Below are 12,967 nucleotides of genomic sequence, written 5' to 3'. Positions count from 1 at the left end.
CAGGCGCATGCTGATCTCTGGGAGGGGACTCAAAGAAGGTGCAATGTGAAGCTGTGTGTCTGAAAAAATGGTCATAATTAAGGAGAGGAACACCCTGTGGAGGCTTTCTAAAAGCACATGTCAGCTTTCTGTCAGCTGCTCAGTGGAAAACAAGATGAAGTTGGGTGAGGCCACACAGGAAACTAACGTCTCACAGCTGAAAAGGGAAGTGCAAGGTTAGCAGCAGTGTGCATGGAGAGATACTACAGTGCTGCACTTTAAATATGAACACAGGAACTGCTACAGATCAGCAGTTTCTGACTACAAAAGCGGGGGGAGCATATTTAAGTTATATTTCTGTTCATGAATCAATTATCGGATTATATAAAAAGAGGCAGTAATAATAAATGCTCTGCTTACAAAAACAGATGTATTCTTACAGCAGCTGGAGACAAATGAACCATGTCTTAAAGATCTTATTTTGAAATTATAGCTCAGACATGATGAAACACATTAGCTGTTTTTAAAAGGAATTCGAGGGTTCTGAATATCTGACTGGTGTAATCTTTATTTTTATGAATTGAAAACCTGTTATGACACTAGTCATCATCTTCTATTGGCTGCTCTCTTCAGGGGTTGTCGCAGTCGACCATCTGCCTCCATCTTCTCCTATCCCAGCATGCTCTTCTGTCACTCCATCCCTCTGCATGTTGTCCTGCACTACATCATCGAACCTCTGAGGTCTTCCTTCTTTTCCTTCATCCTTTGTTACTTTGGATGCTTGACCCCATCCAAATGGGAATCCCCTCCCATCACAGCACCACTTCATATGCTTCTCTGCTACTCCTGACTTCCTCATGCAGTAAAAAAAAAAAAGATAAATAAAAATATATTCTTTTAAATTGTTAAATAAATGGTAAAGTTTTTTGTTTTCAGGGTTAACTTCCTGTTTGATACTTGCCACACCCATTTATGACATGCCACACCAAGATATCACAGCTAAGGTTTATTTAGAAAAAATAAACAAACATAAAAAGTAAACAACGTTTAGATCGAACTCTTTATTTCCACTTTTGGCAGTATATAAACCCTGCCCATTTTCACTTTTGGCTGAATGGGACCGTTTTCAAAAAGCCCCGGTCACGCGTAAACACGATGTAATGGGGTTTCCGAGGCGGCCGTGAAGGCAGCAAACGGATCAAGCTGGAGGAGCGTAAAAAGTGAACGCGAGCAGGAGCCGCGAGGACAACAAGTTAGCGCGGATAATGGGACCATTGTGCTCCAGCAAGGCAGACCGCAGGCGTGTTTACTGAGCCGTCACATGCCGCCGGCCAACTTTTAGCTCGGATTCAGTCGTCGTTTCGTTCGGCGGGTCAGTTAAAAACAGAGTTCTGCTTTCAGTCGGATGTCAGTGAGTGAGACAGGTCACTTTTAAAGACAGGCAGGCAGACAGGTCGGCTGCACGGCTTCCGCTGGGGGACATTTTCGGCTCTGTTCACTTCAATGTCCACAGTAAACTGCGCGGAGGAGCTGGACTTCAGACTCATCTTTGAGGACGACGGCAGGCAAACGGCAGGTACGTGTCATTTTCTCGACGTTAGTTAGCAATTTGTCGGCGGCGTCAAGCTAGAGCTAAAGGGGGCGCCACCGGAGGTGACCGGCTTTGGCCTTCAAAATAAAACACGGCACGAAACTGGACAGACTTTTGAAGCTGCCGCAAAACTTGTGTCAGATGTTCATTTTTATTTTGTGGTGACTATTTCTAGATTTTTTTTCCCGCTGGGTTCCCCATAAGGTTTAAATCAGTATAATCAAGCCATTACATTACATTTTTTTAATAAATGTTCCACCAGTAGCAAGTAGACATTGGACTATCTGAGATGTTCTTTTACATTTCCTTAAAATGTTAGCCAAATATATACAGTTCCTTCTCCTATAAAGTACTCTACTCATTTGAAATAGTCTCAAAACATATTCATTGTTTAAAATGTTAAAATGCTAAAATAGAAATATGAGCATGACTGGCACAGTTTTATCTCCATGAACTGTATTTTATGGTGTAATAATAAACAGCTTTGTAATAATCTACTAAATTTACTGTGTAAACTGTAGCCGTTTGTCTAAATGACAGATTTAATGACCTGTAGCTGTTTGTCTAATGACAAGGATTACAGTTCCCGTATTTCAAGCAGCTACGACAGTGATTAATGATTATTTTAGTCGGTAATCAGTTTATAATCCGAAAACAGTCCAGAAACACGTCACCATAGTCGAATACTTTGCGCGAATTTACTTTGAAAATCCCGACCGGATGTTGTGATTTTGTGTTTTGGTCGACGTGACACATCAGCTGTCTGCTGATAAATGTGGATCAGGAGGTGAATAGAGGGCCAAACCAGCTTCTTCACTTCCTGCCTGACTTATTGATAGACTTACCGATTAATCAGCAGATCAATGATGTCTGAACTGAAAACCATTAACAGATATTTTAACATTTACGTCATCTGACCTTTACTGCAAAAGCTCTTAATGTTGGCTTTTTTTTAACATCTTATCTTCATTTTATTTTTCAATAAATCAATTTATGGAAAATAAGATTCAGAAAATAGGAGAAAAAAATCACAGAAACTTCACTTTACCCCAGACTTCAGCGTAAAAGTCAGAAATATCAACTTTGTTCAAACTTGATTTGAAAAAAAAAAAGGTAATCAGTTGACTCATCAAATAGCCAATGGGCAAACATTTATAACACATCGAAGTAAGAGGAAGTTGCAGTTTTGAATTAATGTCCACGAATAGCAACGTATGTGGCGTGTTTGTGGCTTTAAGTCTTGTGTGTGTAACCCGAAATCTATCGGGTGGTTTCCTGCTCGTTAAAAATTTACTCCCCACCAATCATGTTGGAAGGAAAATCACCAGATCGTCATTTTAAAAACCAAAAATACAAAGGGAGGGCTTAATTCACTCATGCATAAAATACATTTGTTTATCAAACGGTCAGAAATAACAGGAAGATGCTTTTCACTATGATAACAAAGACGTCGCCCAAAAACTCTGATTTAAATGGAAAAACCCCCTGACTAAGAAGTCTTTTTGCAATGTTCCGGAAATTGAGAATTAGTCGTATTTTTAGTTTCTCGTGGCTGATATACTCATAACAGCATGCTGTTTAAATGCTTGGTTACTGAGGGGCAACCAATCAGAAAGGGGACTGGAATACACTTCTGTATGGCATCTGTCATAGAAATAGATGATGCCAGATATTGCAGCGCCTTTAGGCGACTGCTGTTGTGATTTGGCGCTGTATAAATAAAATTGAATTTAATTGGATAAAATGTGAAAGAATACAACAGACGGAGCGTAGACTCTAGCTGTCTAATATGTCTAACACTTGAAGAAAGTACGCTTTGTTTGGTTTTCTCCAACTTCATTTATTAAGAGTCTGTAGCTATAGCTCCACAAACGCATTGCCTGTGACAGCCCTGATATAAAATAAAAAATTATAACCGACTTCCTTTCATAGAATAACATAAAAAGATTGTATTGAAGTTCTACTGATGCACAGCTGCTGTAGTAGAGTCCAAGAATAAAAGCATGAAGCTGGAACGAAGCAGAAGACGTCACTTTAAATTGTCATATTTTTCAAACGTTTATGCATTTGATGCACCATAGACGAGATATTTTCAGGCCTCATACTCATACCTGTGCAGAAAAGCCTGCGTGACGTGCTGTCGGTACTTCTGAGTTTTATCATCAGCTAAAAGCACCTAACTGGCATGTTTCTGCATTGCAACAAGCTCCAAACCTGCCTTTGTCTCCTTGTCAGTTTCACACTGTCAGCAGGTCAAGTTAGGAGTGATGTTTGTTTTCAGAGGGCTGGGTCTTCAGCTGGCTCAGCTTCTGCCTTCATGCTATAACTTTGATTATCTGCTTGCTGATGTGCTGACGCCGTTTCCTGATCTGAGTGTTTTCTGTGTTTGATGTTTAACCTGCTGGAGGTCCCACCCTCTCGTTTTTCTTTATCAATAGTTCAAGCTTTCTGAAGGTCTAAATTGGCTCTTCAGACACTTTACTAGGAGCCTGTTTCAAAAATACCTGTGTCTTTAGTTAAATCTATGAAAAGTGTCAAAAGAAGAATCCATTCTTAATTAAGGGAAGCAGGAGGAAAGGCTGAGGTATGAAACGTATACAAGAATTGGACTGAAATGGGTCTGATGGAGCGATGGATCCAGATCCAGTATAGATGGAGGAGGTCAGGAGAGAGGTCCAACAGTGAGGCTCCAGCCTGTGAGACACGGTGGAGGCTCGGTCATGGATTCAGCCAGTGCTGTCGGAGATCTTTGTTAAAACTGATGAAAGTCAGATTTGATCCACTGTACAGTAACATCTGTAACATCTGCGTCTCATTTGGATGTTAGGTTTGTTCTTAGTTGACATCACCTGTGCTAAATCCAAAGTGTTTCCACATAATGGCCGATTCTGCTTTTAGAAACAAGCTGCTTTCCTTCTGCTGTGCCAGACGTTTGCTCTTTGTTTGTGTGTCTGTCGTTCAATGTAGTGTCGTTTCTGTTGGCGGAGTGTTTTCCGTATCATAACTGAGGTTAATGATAATATATTAATTAGGGCTGCCACAAACGATTGTTTTGATAGTCGACTAGTCACCGATTATTTTTGCGATTAGTCGACTAATCAGATCATCATCCATTGGACGTACAGCGTACAGCTTATTGCACCAGCAGCATCTGCTCTTATATAACTATCATTAGCTTACAGCTTTAACTGTTTAAGGTATGTGCTAACTAAAAATAAAGACAAGATGATAGTTTATTAATTTTTAATGAAGTTTGCAGATTGTTTCGGTGAAGTTTAATAAACTCCTTGCTATCTAAAATATAACAGGACACCGGAGTAAATTCTCCAGCATCTCACACTTCTGATAATCAGCTGTCTGCTTGACGTTTATTCAGCTGTGCAAAAACTAACTTTAATCTCAGACAAACCGATTTACTCAGGAACAAATAAAATACTAAAAAAAAAGCCAAACAATAACATTTTAAGTTATCTAAGTGACTCATATATCATGTTTAACCTGAGTAGTGAAAGACGGCGGTGGGTTTGAAAACGATTTGCCGGGAGTCCGGTGTTCTCACGGCTCTAGTTAGCCTTGCCCCCGGCTAGCTATCGAGCTAGTGGGTAACAGACGTCTCCGAAAACGTCGGAGCGCTTTTGAAAATATGCGGTGTCCTGATAAACTGAGCAGATATTTGAGGTTTCCACAGCTACATTCTCGCCTGAAAATATGTTAAACGTTTATTTTGTGACCCAGAAAGAATAATAAGAGTAATATTAAAACTAACTAGCTGCCGCCATTGTTGGAAACTGCACTGGGCTGCGCTATGAATTCTGGGACACAGCTTCTTCTTCTTCGGGGTTTAACGGCAGCTGACATCCTTGTACATGCAGTGCTGCCATCTTCTGTTTCAGTCCGTTATTACACTCTTAAATCCTGCTACTTATTCCTGTGTCTTTCAGGATCTTACAAAGCTTCAAACGACGCGTCGACTATTAAATCAGTCGTCGACGATTCTGATAGTCGACGTAATCGTGACTAGTCGACTAATCGTGGCAGCCCTAATATTAATAACATATTATTGATTAACCTCGTCTTGTGGACGGAGGTTCTCAGATGTTTGGTCTGTTTTTGGCGTCTTCTTCCTGCTGTTCGATGGCGTTTGCGGTGGACCCTCAGCAGGAGCTTTGGGAGAACACGGGGATCGTTTTTAGCTGAAAGAATTTGGACCATTTTTCACTCTGTGGTTTCTCAGAGTTTGTTTGAAGGAGTATTTTGAGCCAATAATGACTAATGAAGACAAAGCTGTGGTTTGCTCCTGACAAATTTTGTCCTACTATTATATGTAATAACACTTTATTATTTCCCACCAGTCGGTTCTTACTTTGACAGTTTTATATCAGACTGCTGACACAGTAAACTAAAGTAAATCCTTGGACTTGGTGGAATAATCAGTTGTGATTTTGAGCAGATGTGATGTTATTGGCAGCTCATAGGTCATGAAATTAAAGTCTTGTTTGTAGATGGACAGAAAAACAGCGAGCAGCTATTTTTATACTCTTTCATTGGTTCTTTAGTCAAACAGACACTGAAGGAATCGTCTGCACCTCTGAAAAGTTTTCACTGGTTTCTCTTTAATTCTTGACGCTTCTTTCAGCTGTTCTGAATGTCCTGCAGGCTGACTTTGAAAGACTGGCAGATAAGCAGCTTCAGCAGCTCTGATGGATGAATGGATGCATAGACTGTGAGGTGATTAGATGTGCAGATAGATTACGGACAGGTCAGCAGATGGCTACTGCAGATGTGTTCGTTGTCTGCATGCGCTTCAGGCAGCGTGCTGCCGTGCATCACTGCTGGCAGGTTTTACTTCCTGGTTTGCTTGTTTTTTTTGTTTGTTTTAACCGCTCTGTGACACCCAGCTGCTGGCGGGTATCACCTCCTCCCCCTCTGTCTGCACTCAAACGGGGTAACTGTTGCATCAGATCTCATTTATTTCTACTCAGCGAGTGGAGCTACTGAAGCAGATCACAGTTGGAGCTTTTATGCCTTTTTTGCATACACACTGCAAGGTGTGTGTGTGTGTGGGTGGGTGAAGGGGGGGTATTAATAGTAGTGTTGTAGTATGGCGTGTGTGCAGCTGTGTGAATGCATTTACTCAACTGTTGGAGATAATCTGTCACCATAATTACCTCTGTGCAAGTAGAGTCGGACCGAGACGGCGTTACTGAAAATAGCTGAATAATGCATCACGAATACGCGTCGTCACAGACACTATACAGCAAATAGTAAACAATCAGCAGGCAGACAGGAAGTGGTTCTCCTCTGGAGGTTGTTTGGCTGGTTTGGGATTTCATAAAACTTTTTTAAACCACATTCAGTATCAGTTCCCTTATTGGATCTCATTTTTGGGCATCTAAAAAAGTATAAATAACCACAAATCAGAGCATCAGTGTGTCAGGACCTCTGTGGTCACACAAGATGCTCATTTCCATCTCTCACAGACCTTTGTGGTTTATTGCCAACTTTAATTTGATCAAAAAAATGAAAATATCCCGGATTATACTACAGGGTGGGCCATTTATATGGATACACCGTAATAACATGGGAATGGTTGGTGATATTAAAGTCCTGTTTGTGGCACATTAGTATATGTGAGGGGGCAAACTCCTCAAGGTGGGTGGTGACCATGGTGGGTAGAGATGGGCCGATCCGATATTACGTATCGGTATCGGTCCGATACTGACGTAAATTACTGGATCGGAGAGAAATAAAAAATGTAATCCGATCCATTAAATAGCAAAAAAGCACCTCACAAAACTTGCGACACGGCGTAACTCGGCTCATTACCGTAGCACGTCGGAGCAGTATGCATCACGTGATAGAGCGGCTGTGTGTGTTTGGAGCCTCGCTACCAATCCAGCATTTCATCTCCGAGGAAGTTTTCCCAGAGAGAAGTAAAGCAAGTGTGTAAGTTCATCTCTGAATGTTTGTAAAGCTTAACAACAGATATATGGAGCGACTGCCTCTTCTTGCTGCTACTTCAATCATGAAACTGATCAATGATCAGCTGATCGGCTTTTCTCTCTTCTTTGTTTTTGGCCCACTTTGCACCAGAAAGAGGAAACCAGCGGCTGAACAGCAGCACGTTTAAGCTTGATCAGCTGTTGTTAGAATTTATTTAATATTACTTTCTACTCCAGGATCTTTTTCTACGTAGCTGACGCTGGTAACTGTGCAGGGCCGGATCTAGCAAAGTTTAGCCAGGGGGGCCGATAGGGCATTAACTGGGAAAAGGGGGCACAAAGACATACTTTTCTTTCTTATTGTCATTTAAAATGTCTAGCTTTTAATAAATAATTATCTGAATCTTACACCCAAAGTTTTAATCTGATGTAAAATGTATAGAAGTCCATTACTGTATATAGTAACTGTTAAGTCTAATATACCCTAGTAAGCTGTAGTACTTTTTCCTTTGGGAAGGTACCATCTGTGCAGTCTGCAGTTCTGTTGAAGAAAGATGTTGAATCTATTTAATTATTCTTGAAAAATAATTTATTTCTGTGCATTAAATTAAAGTTGATTACATCGATTAAGCATCATGAGGTGGGGGGTGGTTCCCTATTATTATTATTATTATTATTATTATTATTATTATTATTTTTTTTTTTTTTTTTTTTTTTTTTTTTGCTGGGAGTTTGAAACCCTATTAGTTAGGTTGCTTACTCTTTAAAATACCAGAGTAGGGAGGATGGAGCAGGTTTAAGTTTATTAGATTGATCAGTTTTGCTGAACTATGAAATATTTTGGGTGCAGTGTATTTTTTACATACAGGTATAACAGAATAGCTTTAGTGTTGTTGTTTATTTAAACTTGAGTATGAACTTATACCAAATGCAGCAAGATATTAAAAAAACACTATATCAGATTCATATCGGTATCGGCCGATATACCAATTTATGATATCGGTATCGGACATAAAGTGGTATCGCGCCATCTCTAATGGTGGCCATTTAGAAGTCGGCCATCTTGGATACAACTTTTGTTTTTTCAATAGGAAGAGGGCCATGTGACACATCAAACTTATTGGTAATGTCACAAGAAAAACAATGGTGTGCTTGGTTTCAACGTAACTTTATTCTTTCTTTATTTACAAGTTTCTGACCACTTATAAAATGTGTTCAATGTGCTGCACATTGTGTTGGATTGTCAATGCAACCCTCTTCTCCCACTCTTCACACACTGATAGCAACACCGCAGGAGAAATGCCAGCACAGGCATCCAGTATCCGTAGTTTCAGGTGCTGCACATCTCGTATCTTCACACCATAGACAATTGCCTTCAGATGACCCCAAAGATAAAAGTCTAAGGGGGTCAGATCGGGAGACCTTGGGGGCCATTCAACTGGCCCACGACGACCAATCCACTTTCCAGGAAACTGTTCATCTAGGAATGCTCGGACCTGCACCCATAATGTGGTGGTGCACCATCCTGCTGGAAAAAGTCAGGGAACGTGCCAGCTTCAGTGCATAAAGAGGGAAACACATCATCATGTAGCAATTTCAAATATCCAGAGGCCTTGAGGTTTCCATTGATGAAGAATGGACCCACTATCGTTGTATCCCATATACCTCACCAAACCATCACTTTTGTTGTTCCAACAGTCTTGGAGGGATCCATCCAATGTGGGTTAGTGTCAGACCAATAGCGGTGGTTTTGTTTGTTAACTTCACCATTCACATAAAAGTTTGCCTCATCACTTAAATGATTTGCAAAGAGCAGTGGTTCCCAAACTGTCAGGGAACTGCAGCGGGGCTAAAAGTACTACATTAAAAAGAAAAACTTGAAAATTTCTGCTTTGAATTAAATATAAAATTGCTGTTAAATGATTGCATTAAAAAAAGTAGCAGAACTACGGTGGCCCCTAGAGACAAGGCACGTGCAAACTCCAAAACACGTGCAAACTCCAAAACACGTGCAAACTCCAAAACACGTGCAAACTCCAAAACACGTGCAAACTCCAAAACACAACGGAAGTGCTCCAGGACGCTAGGGGCAGTGTTGAGCTTTTGTTACCTAGTAACTACACAAGCCAGGAAGTACCAATGACCGGATTTGGGGTCTGCAGCCTTAAAGGCCGCATTTTAAGGCCGATTATGTCACAGCGACACGACAAAGACTGTCCCAATTCAAAGGCTGCTCGAAATGCGGCCCTCAAATGCGTCCTTAATTTCCCTGAATTTTAAGGATGGGTCTGTGTAGCCTTCATGGTCCAACATATCCCAGACTTCATAGCGCGGCGGTGGTTTGGATAATTTTGCCGAAAAAAAACGGCGGAAGCGGAGCGGACGAAGAGTAAACTTCCAGAAGTAAGTACTGAATATTATGTCACTTATTTATGCGCAAATGTTTTTATAATGAAGAACATTAAAACATTACTGTTGGCAACATGTCGGGAAAGTTATGTGACATTAGCGACGTTTGTACTAACTTGGTTTTAAAGCCTTCACTTCAAAATATTCGCCGTTCAATAGCTGACTTTAATCTTACAGAGAATGTGATGATTTTATGCGTAATTAAAGTCAGTCATGTCAGTCAGCTGACGGTTCACTCCTTAAGCTGAAAGAAAGATGCTTTAATCACAGCAGTCACACATGTGTCCACTGCACCATCTGGAACTCTTCTTGTTTACACTCGTAATAACACAAACACTAAATCCTGCTTCTCTGTGCTGTTGTGTAGCAGTGTGTACACCTGAGACTGTCACCTGTCTGTCTGTCCTGCACTCTCTCTCCGTTTCTTTCTCTCTGATTGTGGAATAAAAGTATGAACGTGTGTTTATAAGTTACACTTGTGTTTGAATCCTGCAGCTTATCACACATTTGATGTCCATGTGTGACGACTGCAAGTGTCCAGAGTGAGGACAGACTGAGGGACCCACTGCTGCACATCATCTGTGAGGCTTTGCAGCCCTGATGATCCACCAGGACAAACTCGGCAGTGTGTGAGGAAGAGGAGGAGGAAGAGCCAGCAGCAGCTGACAGATGGAGAGAATAGACAGACTGTTCCCTGTTTGTGAAGGACTGCTAGGAAAGTTTAAAATAACTAATTGTCTGTCCTGAATCAGTCTTATTAGGTAATGTTCAAATAATTTTATCATTCCAGTGTTTCCAGTGTGGGAGAAAGTACTCAGGGCCTTCAAGTTACACACCATGAAAGGCAGCAACAAGTTTAATGTTCAGAAACCTAAAGTCTGTATCAGCAGCAGAATGGAGCTAAAATAAATGTTGGTTTCAGTTCTATGAAGCTTTGAGTATTTTGGATCAGTAGCTGCTGTGTTTGTTGCATCATATTGCTGTAACTGTTTATATGCTTTATATATTCTGAGCTAAGTTGATCTATAGTGTTACATCATATTCTATAAGGATGTTATGTGTTTGTAGACTTTCTGCCCAGTTTGACCCATTTAGCAGACGTCAGCCTGTTTAAGGCTCTGATGTCTATTCTGTGTGACTTACAGCAGTTATGACATGGTCTGATTTTCTCACCCAATAAAGGAATATTTAATACATCAGTCTACTCTTCATTTTATCAGAAACATATATATACTATTATATATTGTACATATATTTATTAGTTTCAGATGTAGCCATTCTTGTATTTTGCTTGTTTACATTATTGTATTTTGCACAACTCTGTTGCTTGTGAAGCTCGCACACAAGAATTTCACTCACATGTGCTGTACCAATGTACCTGCACATGTGATGTGACAATAAAAGTGATTTGATTTGAAACAGCTCACAGCTTGTACATTTTCTTTTTACACATGTATGTAAGCATTTGAGCCAAATTTGGTAATGCCAACATACTGAAGGAACAACATTTGTCTCTTATATATGATACACCTATATATGCACTGTCAATATACATTTTGAACCAGCTGCAGATGTCAGAGTAACAACTGACTGACCCCCACATAAAGTGCGTTACAGTAGTCCACAGGGGAAGAAATAAAAGCATGGATCACGGTTTCAAAGTGCTGCCTAGAAAGAAACGATTTCACTCTTGCCAGTCGCCTTAAATGATAAAAATGGACTGGTCCAACTTAAAACCAAGGGCAGTAACAACAGGTTTAAAATAAACCTCCAGGGGTTCCAAATGAAAAGAAGAGGACTCACAGGGGCCACTGGGTCCAAACACCAACAAATCTGTTTTCTTTTCATTCAAATTTAAAAAGTTTAGAGCCAACCAAGCTTTAATGTCATCTAGGCATGTCAAGAGAGGTTTTATTCAGATGCCATCCTTCTGCTTCAGTGGCAAATAAATTTGGCAGTCATTCCTATATACTTGTCTTTGAGTGAAGATTTAAGGTGGTAAGACATGTAAATAACTGCAACTTGAATCTGTACTGAAGCTCAGTATTTGACAAAGAGTTCATGTTCACTGCTGTAATACCTAATAATGACTAATATAACAACCATAATATTGGCCATATTATATTTACATTACCAAAGTGATATGACTTTAGTCTCATGAACAACATTAGCTAATTGTTATTTACTAGCTAATCTTAAATGACTGTTCAGTACAGAAATGAAGCCCAAAAATCATGTTTTACTGTCCTGTGGTCTCAGCCTCAGATACTTATCAAATCACACAAAGCTCTTGTAGAAACAAACAAACAAATGAAAAAAAATGTTCTCCTTCATTTCTGTCAAAAAAAGTTGTATGACACGTTTCCAGCTGTTAGTATCATAGTTGCTAGGCAACCTGGGAAGCGCAACGGAGACTAGAGCCCATGTGTTTGCAACAAACTTGCCGTTTATTTTACAAATCGAGCTCAACACTGCCCCTAGCGTCCTGGAGCACTTCCGTTGTGATTTGGAGTTTGCATGTGTTTTGAATTTTGTATGTGTTTTGGATTTTGTACGTGTTTTGTATTTTGCATGTGTTTTGAATTTTGTACGTGTTTTGTATTTTGCACGTGTTTTGGAGTTTGCACGTGTTTTGGAGTTTGCACGTGTTTTGGAGTTTGTACGTGTTTTGGATTTTGCACGTGTTTTGGAGTTTGCACGTGTTTTGGAGCTTGTATGTGTTTTGGAGCTTGTACGTGTCTTGGATTTTGTACGTGTCTTGGAGTTTGCATGTGTTTTGGATTTTGTATGTGTTGAGGAGTTTGTGCGTGCTATTTGGAATTTGTAAGTGTTTTGGAGTTTATACATGCTTTGTCTCTAGGGGCCACCGTACAGAACCAATGAAACAAATCAACGAGAGTTTTAAAAAATGACGTTATTCATCACTTTTGTACCTTTTTTTTAACCTGAAATCATGACGCATCTCATCGTTGGTGAGAGAACTGAAATGAAGTTGAAGCTTCAATCAAGCAAATGAACAGAAGATCAAAATGAATCGACAGAGGAG

General features: G+C 40.1%; 1 protein-coding gene across 1 annotated transcript in view; it reads left to right on the top strand.

Annotated features, from left to right (window-relative positions):
• Window positions 1-973: 973 nt before the first annotated feature.
• The window catches only part of LOC309710553 (nuclear factor of activated T-cells, cytoplasmic 3-like), a 30,021-nt gene continuing 18,027 nt past the window's right edge, over window positions 974-12,967 (top strand). Inside the window, exon 1 of the mRNA XM_082540135.1 lies at window positions 974-1,555. Coding sequence (XP_082396261.1) covers window positions 1,483-1,555 — 73 coding nt within the window. The 5' untranslated portion in view covers window positions 974-1,482. The remainder of the gene's footprint in view (window positions 1,556-12,967) is intronic.

The sequence above is a fragment of the Aulonocara stuartgranti genome (assembly GCF_965226115.1).
Source record: "Aulonocara stuartgranti genome assembly, chromosome: 7".
In the NCBI taxonomy this organism is placed as follows: Eukaryota; Metazoa; Chordata; class Actinopteri; order Cichliformes; family Cichlidae; genus Aulonocara; species Aulonocara stuartgranti.
The sequence above is the reverse complement of the archived record's forward strand: the minus strand, read 5'-3'. Positions and strand labels throughout refer to the sequence as shown.